This window comes from Pseudophryne corroboree, assembly GCF_028390025.1.
Source record: "Pseudophryne corroboree isolate aPseCor3 chromosome 3 unlocalized genomic scaffold, aPseCor3.hap2 SUPER_3_unloc_7, whole genome shotgun sequence".
NCBI lineage: Eukaryota > Metazoa > Chordata > Amphibia > Anura > Myobatrachidae > Pseudophryne > Pseudophryne corroboree.
In genome coordinates this window covers 3,396,246-3,411,134 of record NW_026967563.1, presented here as the reverse complement: position 1 = coordinate 3,411,134, position 14,889 = coordinate 3,396,246, and the positions used below count along the sequence as shown (strand labels likewise).

Below are 14,889 nucleotides of genomic sequence, written 5' to 3'. Positions count from 1 at the left end.
CCTCGGTGTGTAAGGCCCATTCATTTGCATGAATGGCGTGTCGACTGAGAAAATCTGCTTCCAATTTAGGACTCCCGGAAAAAACACTGCGGACAAGGCTGGATGATGAAGTTCTGCCCACCTTAACGTGCGGCTTACATCCTTCACTGCTTTTTGGCTACGACTTCCTCCTTGATGATTGAGATACGCTACTATTGTTGCACTGTCCGAGCGAATTTCAACTGGTTTCCCTTGAAGAATGTCCTTTGCCTGAATGAGTGCCATATAAATGGCCCGAAGTTCCAATATATTTATTGTCAGGCAACTGTCTTTCTTGGTCCACTGCCCTTGGAAGCAACTTCTGACACTGCTCCCCAACCCTGAAGACAGGCATCTGTTGTCAGAATTTCCCAATATGATATCCAAAAGGGTCTCCCTTTGTCCAGATGGGTTGTCTGTAGCAACCAGGCTAATGACCTCCTTAATTCCAGAGGAAGGACTATAGTCTGAGTTTTTATTGTCTGATGAAAACCATTCCATTTGGAAAGGATCAGATGCTGTAGAGGCCTCGAATGGAACTGAGCATACTTCACCATGTCGAATGTCAACACCATCAAACCCATCACACGCATTGCTGCGTGAGTGGATACCCTTTGACTGTGTAGTAGCTCCTGAATCCTTTACTGAATTTTGTACGTTTTGTTCAGAGGTAAAATTATTCTCTGAAGATCCGAATCCAACACAGCCCCCAAGTGAGTCATTCGCTGTGACGGAACCAGGGACGACTTTTCCCAATTTATGAGCCAACCGTGTCTCTCTCAACAAGCTATAGGGGTATATGCAATTGTGGTCGAATTCCCGAAATTGGCGAATTTCGGGTCATTTTCGACCAAAAAAAAAAATTCCCCTATGCAATGCAGTGCTTTCCGACCAAAAAACGGACCTTCAAATTCGACTTTTTGAAATTCGACTTTTTGCAAATTCGACTTTTCTGCAATGATACAAGTGCTGCAATTCGACCAAAGCATATTCAATTCAAGTTTGGAAATTCGACAGCAGGGCTTTTAGACAGCAAATTCGTCATTTTCAATCCGCCACACTTTGGAGGGTGAAAACAAATAAAAAAATTTTAAACATGTTTTTTTTGTGTTTTTTTTGGGGGGAATAGCAGATCTATTTATATTAGAAGGGATTAGGTACTTTTTTTTGGGGGGGGGGAGGCACAAATATTATTTATATATTTTTAAAAATATTTTTTTTATTATTATTTTTTTTTTATTGCTGGAACGGTAAAATCAGGGAAAAAAATGGCGTGGGGTCCCCCCTCCAAAGCATAACCAGCCTCGGGCTCATTGAGCTGGTCCTGGTTCTAAAAATGCGGGGAAAAAATTGACAGGGGATCCCCCGTATTTTTAAAACCAGCACCGGGCTCTGCGCCTGATGCTGGTGCCAAAAATACGGGGGACAAAACGAGTAGGGGTCCCCCGTATTTTTAACACCAGCATCGGGCTCCACTAGCTGGACAGATAATGCCACAGCCGGGGGTCACTTTTATGCCGTGCCCTGCGGCCGTGGCATCAAATATCCAACTAGTCACCCCTGGCCGGGGTACCCTGGGGGAGTGGGGACCCCTTCAATCAAGGGGTCCCCCCCCCCAGCCACCCAAAGGCCAGGGGTGAAGCCCGAGGCTGTCCCCCCCCATCCAATGGGCTGCGGATGGGAGGGCTGATAGCCTTTGTGATAATAAAAAAGATATTGTTTTTTCCATTAGTACTACAAGTCCCAGCAAGCCTCCCCCGCAAGCTGGTACTTGGAGAACCACAAGTACCAGCATGCGGGAGAAAAACGGGCCCGCTGGTACCTGTAGTACTACTGGAAAAAAAATACCCAAATAAAAACAGGACACACACACCGTCGACAGTAAAAATTTATTTCACACTACCGACACACACATACTTACCTATGTTCACACGCCGACATCGGTCCTCTTCTCCATGTAGAATCCCGGGGTACCTGAAAATAAAAGATCAATATACTCACCTCAACAGGCTCCAGAGATAAATCCACGTACTTGGCAAAAAAAGAAAACGCATTTACCCGCACCAAAAACGGACTGAAAGGGGTCCCATGCTGACACATGGGACACCTTTCCACGATTAAGATCTGTCAGTGACAGCTGTCACTGACAGGTCTCTAAGCCAATCAGGAAGCGCAACTTCGTTGCGCTCACCTGATTGGCTGATCGCTGTGACAGCGCATCGCACAGCTCCCTCCATTATATTCAATGGTGGGAACTTAGCGGCTAGCGGTGAGGTCACCCGCCGGTCAGCGGCTGACCGGCGGGTGACCCCACCGCTAGCCGCTAAGTTCCCACCATTGAAAGTAATGGAGGGAGCTGTGCGAGGCGCTGTCAGAGTACAGACGGCGTCCAGCCAATCAGGTGAGCGCCACGGCAGTAGCGCTTCCTGATTGGCTGAAGGGGCATCAGTGACAGGAGTCACGTGATGTCCCGGCATTCGGGAGAAAGGAGTGTAATGTGAAAACATTACACTCCTTTCTAGTCCGGTATGGCTCGCTGATCGTTTTTTTATTTTACAAAGTACGTGGATTTACCTCTGGACCTGGACCTCTGGACGGACGCTGGAAGGTGAGTATAATTTTTTGTCAGGTACCCTCGGATCGTCGGAGATCGTTGCAGTCGGCGTGTCAACACAGGTAAGTATGTGTGTGTCGACGTATGAAATAAAGTTTTACTATCAAGGTGTGTGTGTCCTGTTTTTATTTGGGTATTTTTTTCCCAGTAGTACTACAGGTACCAGCGGGCCCGTTTTTCTCCCGCATGCTGGTACTTGTGGTTCTCCAAGTACCAGCTTGCGGGGGAGGCTTGCTGGGACTTGTAGTACTAATGGAAAAAACAATATCTTTTTTTTTTACACAAAGGCTATCAGCCCCCCCATCCGCAGCCCATTGGATGGGGGGGGACAGCCTCGGGCTTCACCCCTGGCCCTTGGGTGGCTGGGGGGGGGGACCCCTTGATTGAAGGGGTCCCCACTCCCCCAGGGTACCCCGGCCAGGGGTGACTAGTTGGATATTTGATGCCACGGCCGCAGGGCACGGCATAAAAGTGACCCCCGGCTGTGGCATTATCTGTCCAGCTAGTGGAGCCCGATGCTGGTGTTAAAAATACGGGGGACCCCTACTCGTTTTGTCCCCCGTATTTTTGGCACCAGCAGCAGGCGCAGAGCCCGGTGCTGGTTTTAAAAATACGGGGGATCCCCTGTCAATTTTTCCCCCGCATTTTTAGAACCAGGACCAGCTCAATGAGCCCGAGGCTGGTTATGCTTTGGAGGGGGGACCCCACGCCATTTTTTTTCCTGATTTTACCGTTCCAGCAATTTGGGCAGGAAGGCGAATTCAGTACGCCCACTGCTCGCCGATTGGCCTGAATCCGCCTGCGGGAGGGGCGAATCGTTTTTTCATTGAATATTGAGAATCCATGGTCCCGGCGACAGGGCTGCGGCTGGCGATAGCGGGCGAATCACACAGAGGCGGATCTAATGACGCGATTCGCCCGCTATTGCATATACCCCATAGTCTGTTGCAGATGACACTGAAGCAATTCCTCAGATTGTGCCAGGATTAATAGGTCGTAGAGGTATGGAAAACTCCTTATCCCTTGTCGACGAAGATAAGCCGCCATTACCACCATAATTTTGCTGAATACTCTGGGAGCTGTGTCCAGTCCAAATGGTAGGGCCTGAAACTGAAAATATTGCTGAAGGATAGCAAACCTGAGATAGCACTGATAGGACAGTGCTATAGGAACATGCAGGTAATCATCCTGGATATCTAGGAGATACCATAAAATCTTTCAGCTCCATGGCCAAAATAATGGAACGTAAAGTTTCCATATGAAACCGAAGCACCCAAATGTACTTGTTCAGCATCTTGAGATTGAGTATGGTCAACCTCAATTTTCTGTTTCTGAACTAGAAACAGGTTGAAATAAAAACCTTGTCCTCGTTGTGCAGGGGAACTGGAATTATCACTCCTGACTGAAGCAACTCCTGAAATAGCCCTGGTCTTCGTTTCCAATGAAGATGGGCTGGTACAAAAGAACCTTTGTGAAGGGTGTTTCTTGAAAGCAAACGCATAACCGTGAGATACCGCTTCTTGCTCCCAGGCATCTGTGTCGGACTGTTGCCAGACATGTGCAAAATGAAGAAGTCGACCTCCCACCCTGGGGTCCCCCCAGGTGGAAGACCACACCATCAGGCTGATGGCTTATCTTCTGACTCTGGTAGCCCAACGCTTTTTAGTTTTCCCAGACTTGATTGCCAGACATGTGCAAAATGAAGAAGTCGACCTCCCACCCTGGGGTCCCCCCAGGTGGAAGACCACACCATCAGGCTGATGGCTTATCTTCTGACTCTGGTAGCCCAACGCTTTTTAGTTTTCCCAGACTTGTCAGATTGGGACTGTTTGCCATAACCCTTTCCTTTTCCTTGAGTCCAAAAGGCCTGAAAAGCTGGAAACCTAGGTTTGGATTTGTGTGTGGAAGGAAACTTCACTTTCTTGGAGTCTGCCTCTGACTACAAAATAATGTTTAATTCTTTACCAAAAAGAATATCTCCAGTAAAAGGCAAAGACTCTAGAACCTCCTTGGACTCTGAGACAGCTTCCCATGTACGTAGCCAGACCGCTCTGCGAGCTTATACTGCTGAGGCTGATGCTTGAGAGACAATAGTACCTATGTCTAAGGCTGCTTCTTCCATAAACATAGCCGCCTGTTTAATATGTGCAATATGGGATTTTTGCTCTCTAGATGCCAATGAGAGATCGTCCTCCAATGCATCAGCCCAGGCCGCCACTGCTTTTGCCATCCAGGCTGAAGCCATGGCTGGTCTTATGACTGCCTCAGACAGGAAGAAAATGATTTTAAAAAACCCCATCTATTTTCCTATCCATGACATCATTTAATGATGTTGAAGGCAGAGGTAATGTAGATTTTCGCACCAGTTGAACGACGTGTATCAACTTTGGGAGCCACCTCTATTTTTAAACAGTCCCCACCTGGAAGAGGATAATGGGAATACTAAACTTCTTACTGGGTGTTACCCAAGCCTCTTGAATAATTTCCATCAGCTGCTCTGACCCAGGAAATTCAGTCCTGTTTTTGGACGTTTAAACACAGGTGCCTTGAATTTTAACAAAGGCTCTGCTGCTTCTTCTAAGGATAGAAAGGCCTTCATAGCACTAATTAGCTAAGGTTTGTCCACTGAGCTGAGACCTTTATCCTCATCTCTGTATGTAGACCCGGAGTGCGATGAGTTCTCATACTCCGAAGTATCCCCATCTGAAACATGTGTAGACTGTGAAGATGTTGTTTCATGTCTTTGTGATTTACTGTCCCATCAGCCTTTCAGCCTGTTTTTGTTGAAAGGCTGCAAATACCTGTACTGGATATGATAAACCCCAGGTGGAATGTTGCATGTAAGGGTTAATAGGATAACCTAACCCTGGTATGGGAGATGGCATTATCCTCTCAGCTATACTGGGTAATGACTGTGCAAACGTAGCACATGGGGGTTCCATTTCAACCTGTGCCTGCCTTGGATTATTTAAGAAGCTTTGGTGAGAGCTAAAACAATTTGCACATAATCCATTTTGAACCAAATCCTGAGAGGATAACCCAGCTTTACAAGACAAACATGAAATTAGTGTTGGTGCTGCTGTGGAGAGTGTATTCTCCTCACCCTTGCCTCTTTTAGACATGATAAACAAATCACACACCTGTACAGTGTTATCTACACAATTTGTGACTGAAATCACTTTCAAACTTATTAAAGTGACATACAATCCGATCCCTCCCTGCATTGCACCAGCATTGAGGATTGAAATACACAGAAAACTGACAGAATTATAGTAAAGTCAGCAATCATACAAGCAATCAGTCACAGGTTATACTTCGGTATAGTAAGCAATATGAGCACATATTCAACTACAGATACATTTCAGTTATATAGGAGAAACATTACTGCATTACCTTATATAGGAGATTAAACGTATTCTCGTACAGCGAAAGAAACAGCAGCAATAGTTTACAGACTCATATGCATCAAGCACTTACAGTATCCAAATATTCGTACTCAAAGGTAGATAGAGACTCAGTGCTGTATCACCTGGCTCAGGAGAGTGGGATACAGGGAGACTTCACCCCGCTTCCAGGATCGATCAATACGTTAGTGAACGCTGAGTGGATCTAGACGCTATTAGTGACCTACAGTGAACACAGACGCCCAAATAAACACTGACGCACAAGTCACACAGCCGCCTAAGCTGCGACTGGGTCCTTTAGATACACAGCATCTCAGACAGAAGCGGGAAATCAATTCATGGTGGGAAACTCGGAGGAAACTGGTCATGAACCGGGAGAGCATCTTACTCCCCACTGCTGACATCAACCCCAGGGATCCCGGCCTCATACTACTCCTGGAGCCTATAATACCTGAGGCCTAGCGCTGGTGCACCCAGGGTGGCAGCAGCGTCAGAGACTGTTTGGTAGTCTCCTCCCAAAACAGTGCGGCTGTGTCTCGTGTTTCCTGCTTAACAGAACCGATGCCTTACCTATTCCCCGTGCTCCGGCCACAGCCTGGTAACGTCTGCTGGAATTGCTCGTACATCCTACACAGACGCCCGCCGAAACAGCACTGTACTCATGGGTAAGCGTTTTTGCGACCCGGCGGGAATTGTTGGAGCGACTCTTTCTAAGGTACGAATCACTCAAAAAAGAGTAAGACTCTAAAAATAAAAAAACAGAAGCCCTCTGACCATGGTCCGGCTCCTGCCGCACCAAACAAAAAACTGATTTGCCTGAGCCAGGAGGCGGGGATATAGGAGATAGAATAGGATATAGGCCCATTGCATTCTGGAAGGCCAAAAGGTTTGATCGTTGGTGCCAATCCGCTGTCGCTACCTCATGTCCCAAAGTTATACTGTCGATAACCTGTGGACCCTGCAGGAGAAAGTATAACATCAGCGCATAATACACACACAGCGTCTTTACAGATCAGAGGGACAGTAAGGAGACCCTAAATCCCACCTACCTGATCCTCCTGTGCGGTCTTGTGATTCTCCTCTGTACAATCCTGGGAATACAGAGGACGGGGACATCTCTCTGGGTTATCTCTGTTACTGAGCCCATCTGTAGGAGACACACAGTGACTGAGTACAGTGTATATATGTGATTATCAGATGATGTGTGTATATAGGGGGCCCCCATACCTGCTCTCCCCTGTGCAATACATGACAGTCTCCTCTTACCCAATGATGTGAGGGGCCGGTGATTCTCCATTATCACGTCCTTGTACAGACCCCTGTGTTCCTCTATATACTCCTCCTCCTGCATGGAGACATAGACAGTGACATCCTGACACCTTATAGATACCTGACACACACAGTGATACAGTCATCACCCAGACACATCCCCTGGTGTTACTGTATAATGCCCCATTCCCAGCAGTCACCTCTTCAGTCATCACCCAGACACATCCCCTGGTGTTACTGTATAATGTCCCATTCCCAGCAGTCACCTCTCCAGTCATCATCCAGACACATCCCCTGGTGTTACTGTATAATGTCCCATTCCCAGCAGTCACCTCTCCAGTCATCACCCAGACACATCCCCTGGTGTTACTGTATAATGTCCCATTCCCAGCAGTCACCTCTCCAGTCATCACCCAGACACATCCCTTGGTGTTACTGTATAATGCCCCATTCCCAGCAGTCACCTCTCCAGTCATCATCCAGAGACGTACCATGGTGTTACTGTATAATGTCCAATTCCCAGCAGTCACCTCTCCAGTCATCACCCAGAGACGTCCCCCGTTGTTACTGTATAATGCTGCATTCCCAGCAGTCACCTCTCCAGTCATCACCCAGATAGGTCCCCTGGTGGTACTGTATAATGTCCCATTCCCAGCAGTCACCTCTCCATTCATCACCCAGACACATCTCCTGGTGTTACTGTATAATGTCCCATTCCCAGCAGTCACCTCTCCAGTCATCACCCAGACACATCCCCTGGTGTTACTGTATAATATCCCATTCCCAGAAGTCACCTCTCCAGTCATCACCCAGATACATCCCCTGGTGTTACTGTATAATGTCCCATTCCCAGCAGTCACCTTTCCAGTCATCACCCAGACACATCCCCTGGTGTTACTGTATAATGCTCCATTACCAGCAGTCACCTCTCCAGTTATCACCCAGACACATCCCCTGGTGTTACTGTATAATGTCCTATTCCCAGCAGTCACCTCTCCAGTCATCACTCAGACACATCCCCTGGTGTTACTGTATAATGTCCCATTCCCAGCAATCACCTCTCCAGTCATCACCCAGACATATCCCCCGGTGTTACTGTATAATGTCCTATTCCCAGCAGTCACCTCTCCAGTCATCACCCAGACACATCCCCTGGTGTTACTGTATAATGTCCCATTCCCAGCAGTCACCTCCCCAGTCATCACCCAGACACATCCCCTGGTGTTACTGTATAATGTCCCATTCCCAGCAGTCACCTCCCCAGTCATCACCCAGAAACGTCCTCCGGTGTTACTGTATAATGTCCTATTCCCAGCAGTCACCTCTCCAGTCATCACCCAGAAACGTCCCCCGGTGTTACTGTATAATGTCCCATTCCCAGCAGTCACCTCTCCAGTCATCACCCAGACACATCCCCTGGCGTTACTGTATAATACCCCATTCCCAGCAGTCACCTCTCCAGTCATCACCCAGAAACGTCCCCCGATGTTACTGTATAATGTCCCATACCCAAAAGTCACTTCTCCAGTCAGCAGCTGAATCGTCTTGTTGGTAAGTTCCAGGATCTTTTGGTTATTGTGTCTCATGTATCAGTGAGTGAGGTGGAGGCACCGTGATGGGACTCTGGGCTCTGCTCAGTCCTCCTAACACAATGCGATCGGATGTCTTCTTTACCACTGTTTAACCCTGTGAAATAGGGGAGACATCAATATCACTGTATCACTGTACCCTCACCTCCCTGTATTATAACTATAGATATAAGTGATATCACTATGATGCTCCCAGATTCCCTCACCTCCCCAGTTATGTCCCTGTATTATTACTATAGATGTAAGCGATGTCACTGTGACACTCCCAGATCCCCTCACCTCCCCAGTCATGTCCTTGTATTATTACTATAGATAGAAGTGATGTCACTGTGACACTCCCAGGAGTGTGATATACATTTTCTTCATAATGCTCTAATTATCTTCTGTTACACATGCCAGGGATATTATGGTCTCTGCTTTAATATATCCTAAAATTTTTGTAAAATTTTCAATCCCCACAATTACATATAATAAAATTAATAGTAATAATAGTAATAGTAATAATAATAATAATGACACTAAAGGCTGCACCCCAGTATGAAAATAATAACAGATGTCTTTAAAAGCAGGACACCTCAGACCATTCCTCCTGTATTGTAGGACATCACCACCACTCCCAATGTATAATAACAATACCAGGACAACACAAGTTGCTGTCCCTGTATAATAATAACAGTACACAAAAACCTGCTCCTTCTGTATAACACTAATAACAACAGGACACCACATTCTGCTGTTCCTTAATAGTAATAATAAAATGACACGACAGGCTGCTCCCCATGTATAATAATAATAACAGGACACGACAGGCCGCTCCCTCTGTACAATACCAGGACACCACAGGCCGCTCCCCATGTATAACAACAACAACAGGACACCACAGGCTGCAACCCATGCAAAATAATGATAATAATAGGACACCACAGGCTGCTCCCACTGTAATACTTATAATAATAATATTAATAATAATAATAATACACAACAGGCTGCTCCATCTGTATAATAATAATATTAATAACAACAACAGGACACCATAAGCTGCTCCTCCTGCATAATAATAATAATAATAGGACACAACAGGCTGCTCACCCTGTATAATAATAATAATAGGACACCACAGGCTGCTCACCTGTATAATAACAGGACACCAAAGGCTACTCCTCCTGTATAACCATAACAACAGGACATCACAGGCTGCTTCTCCTTAATCATAATAACAGGATACCACAGGCTGCTCTTCCTGTATAATATTAATAATAAGAGGATACCACAGGCTGCTCGCTCTGTAAAATAATAATACAAATAATAATAACAACAGGACACCACAGGATGCTCCTCCTGTATAATAATAATAATAATACACCACAGGCTACTCCTCCTGTAAAATAATAATAATAATAATAATAATAATACTAATAATAATAATAACTGGACACCACAGGGTGCTCCCCCTGTATAATAATATTAAGAGGACACCACAGGCTGCTCCCCCTGTATTATAATATTATTATTAATAATAATAATAATAATAATATCAGGACACCACAGTCTGCTCCCCCTGTATAATAATTATAACTGGACACCACAGGCTGCTCCTCCTGTATAAAAATAATAAAATTATAATAATAACAACAACAGGACACTACAGGTTTCTCCCCCTGTATAATAATATTAAGAGGACACCACAGGCTGCTCCCCCTGTATTATAATATTATTATTAATAATAATAATAATAATAATATCAGGACACCACAGTCTGCTCCCCCTGTATAATAATTATAACTGGACACCACATGCTGCTCCCCCTGTATAGTAAGACGCCATTACCTGATCTCTACGGACACTGAGGCTTGAATGGAATGCAGTGACCGGAAGTAAGGTGGAACGCACAGGCCGGAAGTAGGGTATGATTGGCTTGGGCTGCTTCCTGGTGACTGGCCCCTCCCCTCCCACACCCCGCCCACAGCCCGTGTTTTGTTATGATTATTACCATACATGTCCTCAGTGCAGGAGGCCGGCGGCCATTTTCTTGTAGACCAATCAGGCAGCAGCAATAGGTTCCCTGGCCGTGTAGTGACGTCAGGAGCGGCGGCCATTTTCCCCTGGTCTGAGCTCCGCCTTCCTTCTATCATTCCTACAAGGCAGCAGGAGCAGAGAGCAGCCATTGCTGTGTCTGGCAGCAGGTAATGATATTATTATTATTATTCTATAGGCTGAGCAGCTCTGGTGTCAGGTTCTGTACTACAGGGGGAGCAGCCTCTGGTGCCTTGTTATAGTGCAGCTGGAGCAGCCTCTGGTGCTGCATTATCCCTGTACAGGTGGCTGACACTCTAGTATCCTATTACCGTAATACAGGTGGCGCAGATCCCGCCATTACCGTAATACAGGTGGCGCTGACCCCGCCGTTACCGTAATACAGGTGGCGCTGACCCCGCCGTTACCGTATTACAGGTGGCGCAGACCCCGCCGTTACCGTAATACAGGTGGCGCAGACCCCGCCGTTACCGTAATACAGGTGGGCGCAGGCCCCGCCGTTACCATAATACAGGTGGCACAGACCCCCCACCGTTACCGTAATACAGGTGGCGCAGACCCCGCCGTTACCGTAATACAAGTGGCGCAGACCCCGCCATTACCGTAATACAGGTGGCGCAGATCCCGCCGTTACCGTAATACAGGTGGTGCAGACCACGCCGTTACCGTAATACAGGTGGCGCAGATCCCGCCGTTACCGTAATACAGGTGGTGCAGACCCCGCCGTTACCGCAATACAGGTGGCGCAGACCCAGCCGTTACCGTAATACAGGTGGCGCAGACCCTGCCGTTACCGCAATACAGGTGGCGCGGACCGCGCCGTTACCGCACACCCGAGACATTAATGTGTTCTGTCCTGTGGCATTGTACTATACAGGGGTAGCGACCTGTATTGTCTTGCTATACAGAGATAGTGGCCTGTGTTTTATTACTATACAGAGGGAGTGGACTGTGTTGTTTTAATATACAGAGGAGCTGTTTAATATACAGGGGAGCAGCATATGTTTTCCTACTCTACAGGGGGAGTGGCCTGTGGCATCCTCCTATACAGGGGTAGTGGATTGTGACGTCCTGTTATACAGGGGAAGGGGGCTTTGGTGTCTTGTTACTAATATTATATAGTGTGAGTGGCATGTATTGTCTTTCTATACAGAAGGAGTGGCCTGTGTTGTCATAATAGACAGGAGGAGTGGCCTGTGTTATAATATACAGGGGTAATATCCTGTGCTGTCATAGCATACAAGGGGAGCGGCCTGTGCTGTCATAATATACAGGGGGAGTGGCCTATGTTTTCATAATATACAGGGGTAGCATCCTGTGCTGTCATAGTATACACGGGGAGCGGCCAGTGTTGTCATAGTATACAGAGCGAGCGGCCTGTGTTGTTATAATATACAGGGGGAGTGTCCTGTATTGTCATAATATACAGGGGTAGCATCCTGTGCTGTCATAGTAAACGGGGAGCGGCCTGTGTTGTCATAATATACAGGGGTAGCATCCTGTGCTGTCATAGTATACAGGGGTAGCATCCTGTGTTGTCATAGTATACAGGGGGAGTGGCCTGTTTTGTCATAATATACAGGGGGAGTGGCCTGTGTTGTCATAATATACAGGGGTAGCATCTTGTGTTGTCATAGTATACCGGGGTAGCATCCTGTGTTGTCATAATTTACAGGGGTAGCATCCTGTGTTATAGTATACAGGGGGAGTGGCCTGTGTTGTCATAATATACAGGGGGAGCGGCCTGTGTTGTCATAATATACAGGGGTAGCATCCTGTGTTGTCATGATAGAGAAGAGAGGCCTGTGTTGTCATAATAGACAGGAGGAGCGGCCTGTGGCATCCTACTCTACAGGGGGAGCGGCCTGTGTTATAATATTTACTTCCTTTCTTTCCTCACACTCACTGCTTGACCCATTCTAGTCTGGCTTCCGTCCTCCCCACTCCAGTGAACTGCCCTTACAAAAGTCTGCAATGACCTCCATGCTGCTAAATCCTACTCTCTACTTGTTCTTCTTGACCTCTCTGCTGCTTTTGACACTGTGGACCACCCTCTCCTACTGCAAATCCTTCACTCCATTGGTCTGCGTGATACTGCCCTCTCCTGGCTGTCTTCCTGCCTCTCTGACCATTCTTTCTCTGTCTCCTCTCATGACTCCAGCTCCTCCCTCTTCCACTAACAGTAGGTGTCCCCCAAGGTTCTGTCCTTAGTCCTCTTCTTTTCTCTCTCTCTATACATCCTCACTAGGTAAGCTCATTAGTGCTTTTGATTTCCAATATCATCTTTATGCTGATGACACTCAAATCTATCTTTCCTCTCTCCGGACCTCTCTCCTGCTCTCCTTACTCGTATCTCCAACTGTCGATGGATGTTCCAGCGCTTTATTACACCTAACATGTCTAAGACCGAGCTGATCATCTTCCCTCCCTCCCGCATAACCTCACCTCCTACAATCTCATTATCTATTGATGTCACTACTATCTCCTCTAGCCCCCAAGTGCGCTGTCTTGGAGTAATCCTTCCATCCTCCCTCTCCTTCACACCACACATTCAGCACCTCTCACGGTGCTGCCGTTTTCATCTAAAAAATATTTCCAGGATCAGACCCTTTCTCACCCAGAATTCCACCAAGACCCTGATCCACTCACCGGTCATCTCCAAACTCGACTACTGTAATCTCCTCCTGACTGGCACCCCTAATACATACATATCTCCACTCTAATCTACCCTCAATGCTGCTACCTGGCTCATCTTCCTCACCAAATGTACTACGTCCACCTCCCCTCTCCTACAAGCCCTTCACTGGCTCTCCTTCCCCTTCAGAATCCAATTCAAACTTCTCACACTCACTTACAAAGCCCTCACCCACTCCTCTCCCATTTACATCTCTGACCTTATCTCCCTTTACACCACCACCTGTCCTCTTCGCTCTGCTAATGCACGCCGCCTCCTTACCTCCTCCCACTCCTACCTACCAGATTTCTCACGAGCTGCTCTCTTTCTCTTGAACTCTCTACCTCTCCCCATCCGACTCTCCACCTTCCTACAAATCTTCAATTCCCACTTCTTCACCAACCCCAGCCAACTATCCTCCTAACCGTCTTGTCCACGCTCACAGTCTAACCCTTCTATGTCACCCTGGTGTCTTAGCCCTTCACCTTTTAGATTGTAAGCTCGCAAGAGCAGGACCTTCTCCATCATGGGCTTTGCCTTCTCTTACTTACACTATCTTATACTCCGTACTCCCTTTGATGGCACCTAACCCCCGGTTTTCTGTATAAATCTTGTATTTTTCCTATATTGTCTCAAACTGTAAGTTTATTTTATTTTTGCTCATTTGTTTATGTACTATGTAATGGGTGCTGTGGATCCCTTATGGCACCATATAAATACAGGATAATACTAAATAGTTTTCTTCAACTGATACAATTCACCATTATTGTTTCTTTTAAATACTTTGTATCCATTTATTGTTGAAACTTTAGTATCCAAGTGACATAACTGGGGAGGTGAGGGGATCTGGGTGTATCACTGTGACATTGCTTATATCTCTAGTAATAATACAGGGACATGACTGGGGAGGTCAAGGGATCTGGGAGTGTCAAAGTGACACCTATATCTATAGTAATAATAAAGGGACATGACTGGGGAGGTGAGGGGATCTGGGACCATCACAGTGATGTCACTTATATTTATAATAATAATACAAGGACATGACTGGGGAGGTGAGGGGATCTGGGAATGTCACTGTGACATCACTTATATCTATAGTAATAATACAGAGACATGACTGGGGAGGTGAGGGGATCTGGTAATGTCACAGTGACATCACTTATATATGTAATAATAATACTGGGACATGACTGGGGAGGTGAGGGGATCTGGGAGTGCCACAGTGACATCACATATCTATATTAATACAGGGACATGACTGGAGAGGTAAAGGGATCTGAGAGCGTC

The 14,889-nt window shown here is 46.6% G+C and overlaps 1 protein-coding gene across 2 annotated transcripts in view; it reads right to left on the bottom strand.

Moving 5' to 3' along the window:
• LOC134984622 (zinc finger protein ZFP2-like) overlaps window positions 1-10,773 on the bottom strand; it is a 43,722-nt gene extending 32,949 nt beyond the window's left edge. For both annotated transcript variants that reach the window (XM_063950166.1, XM_063950167.1), the window contains exons 1-4: window positions 10,722-10,773; window positions 8,815-8,991; window positions 7,303-7,381; window positions 7,086-7,183 (exon numbers count right to left, since the gene is read on the bottom strand). In XM_063950166.1, the coding sequence (XP_063806236.1) occupies window positions 7,086-7,183; window positions 7,303-7,333 (129 nt within the window). In that variant the 5' untranslated portion in view covers window positions 7,334-7,381; window positions 8,815-8,991; window positions 10,722-10,773. The remainder of the gene's footprint in view (window positions 1-7,085; window positions 7,184-7,302; window positions 7,382-8,814; window positions 8,992-10,721) is intronic.
• Window positions 10,774-14,889: the final 4,116 nt, after the last annotated feature.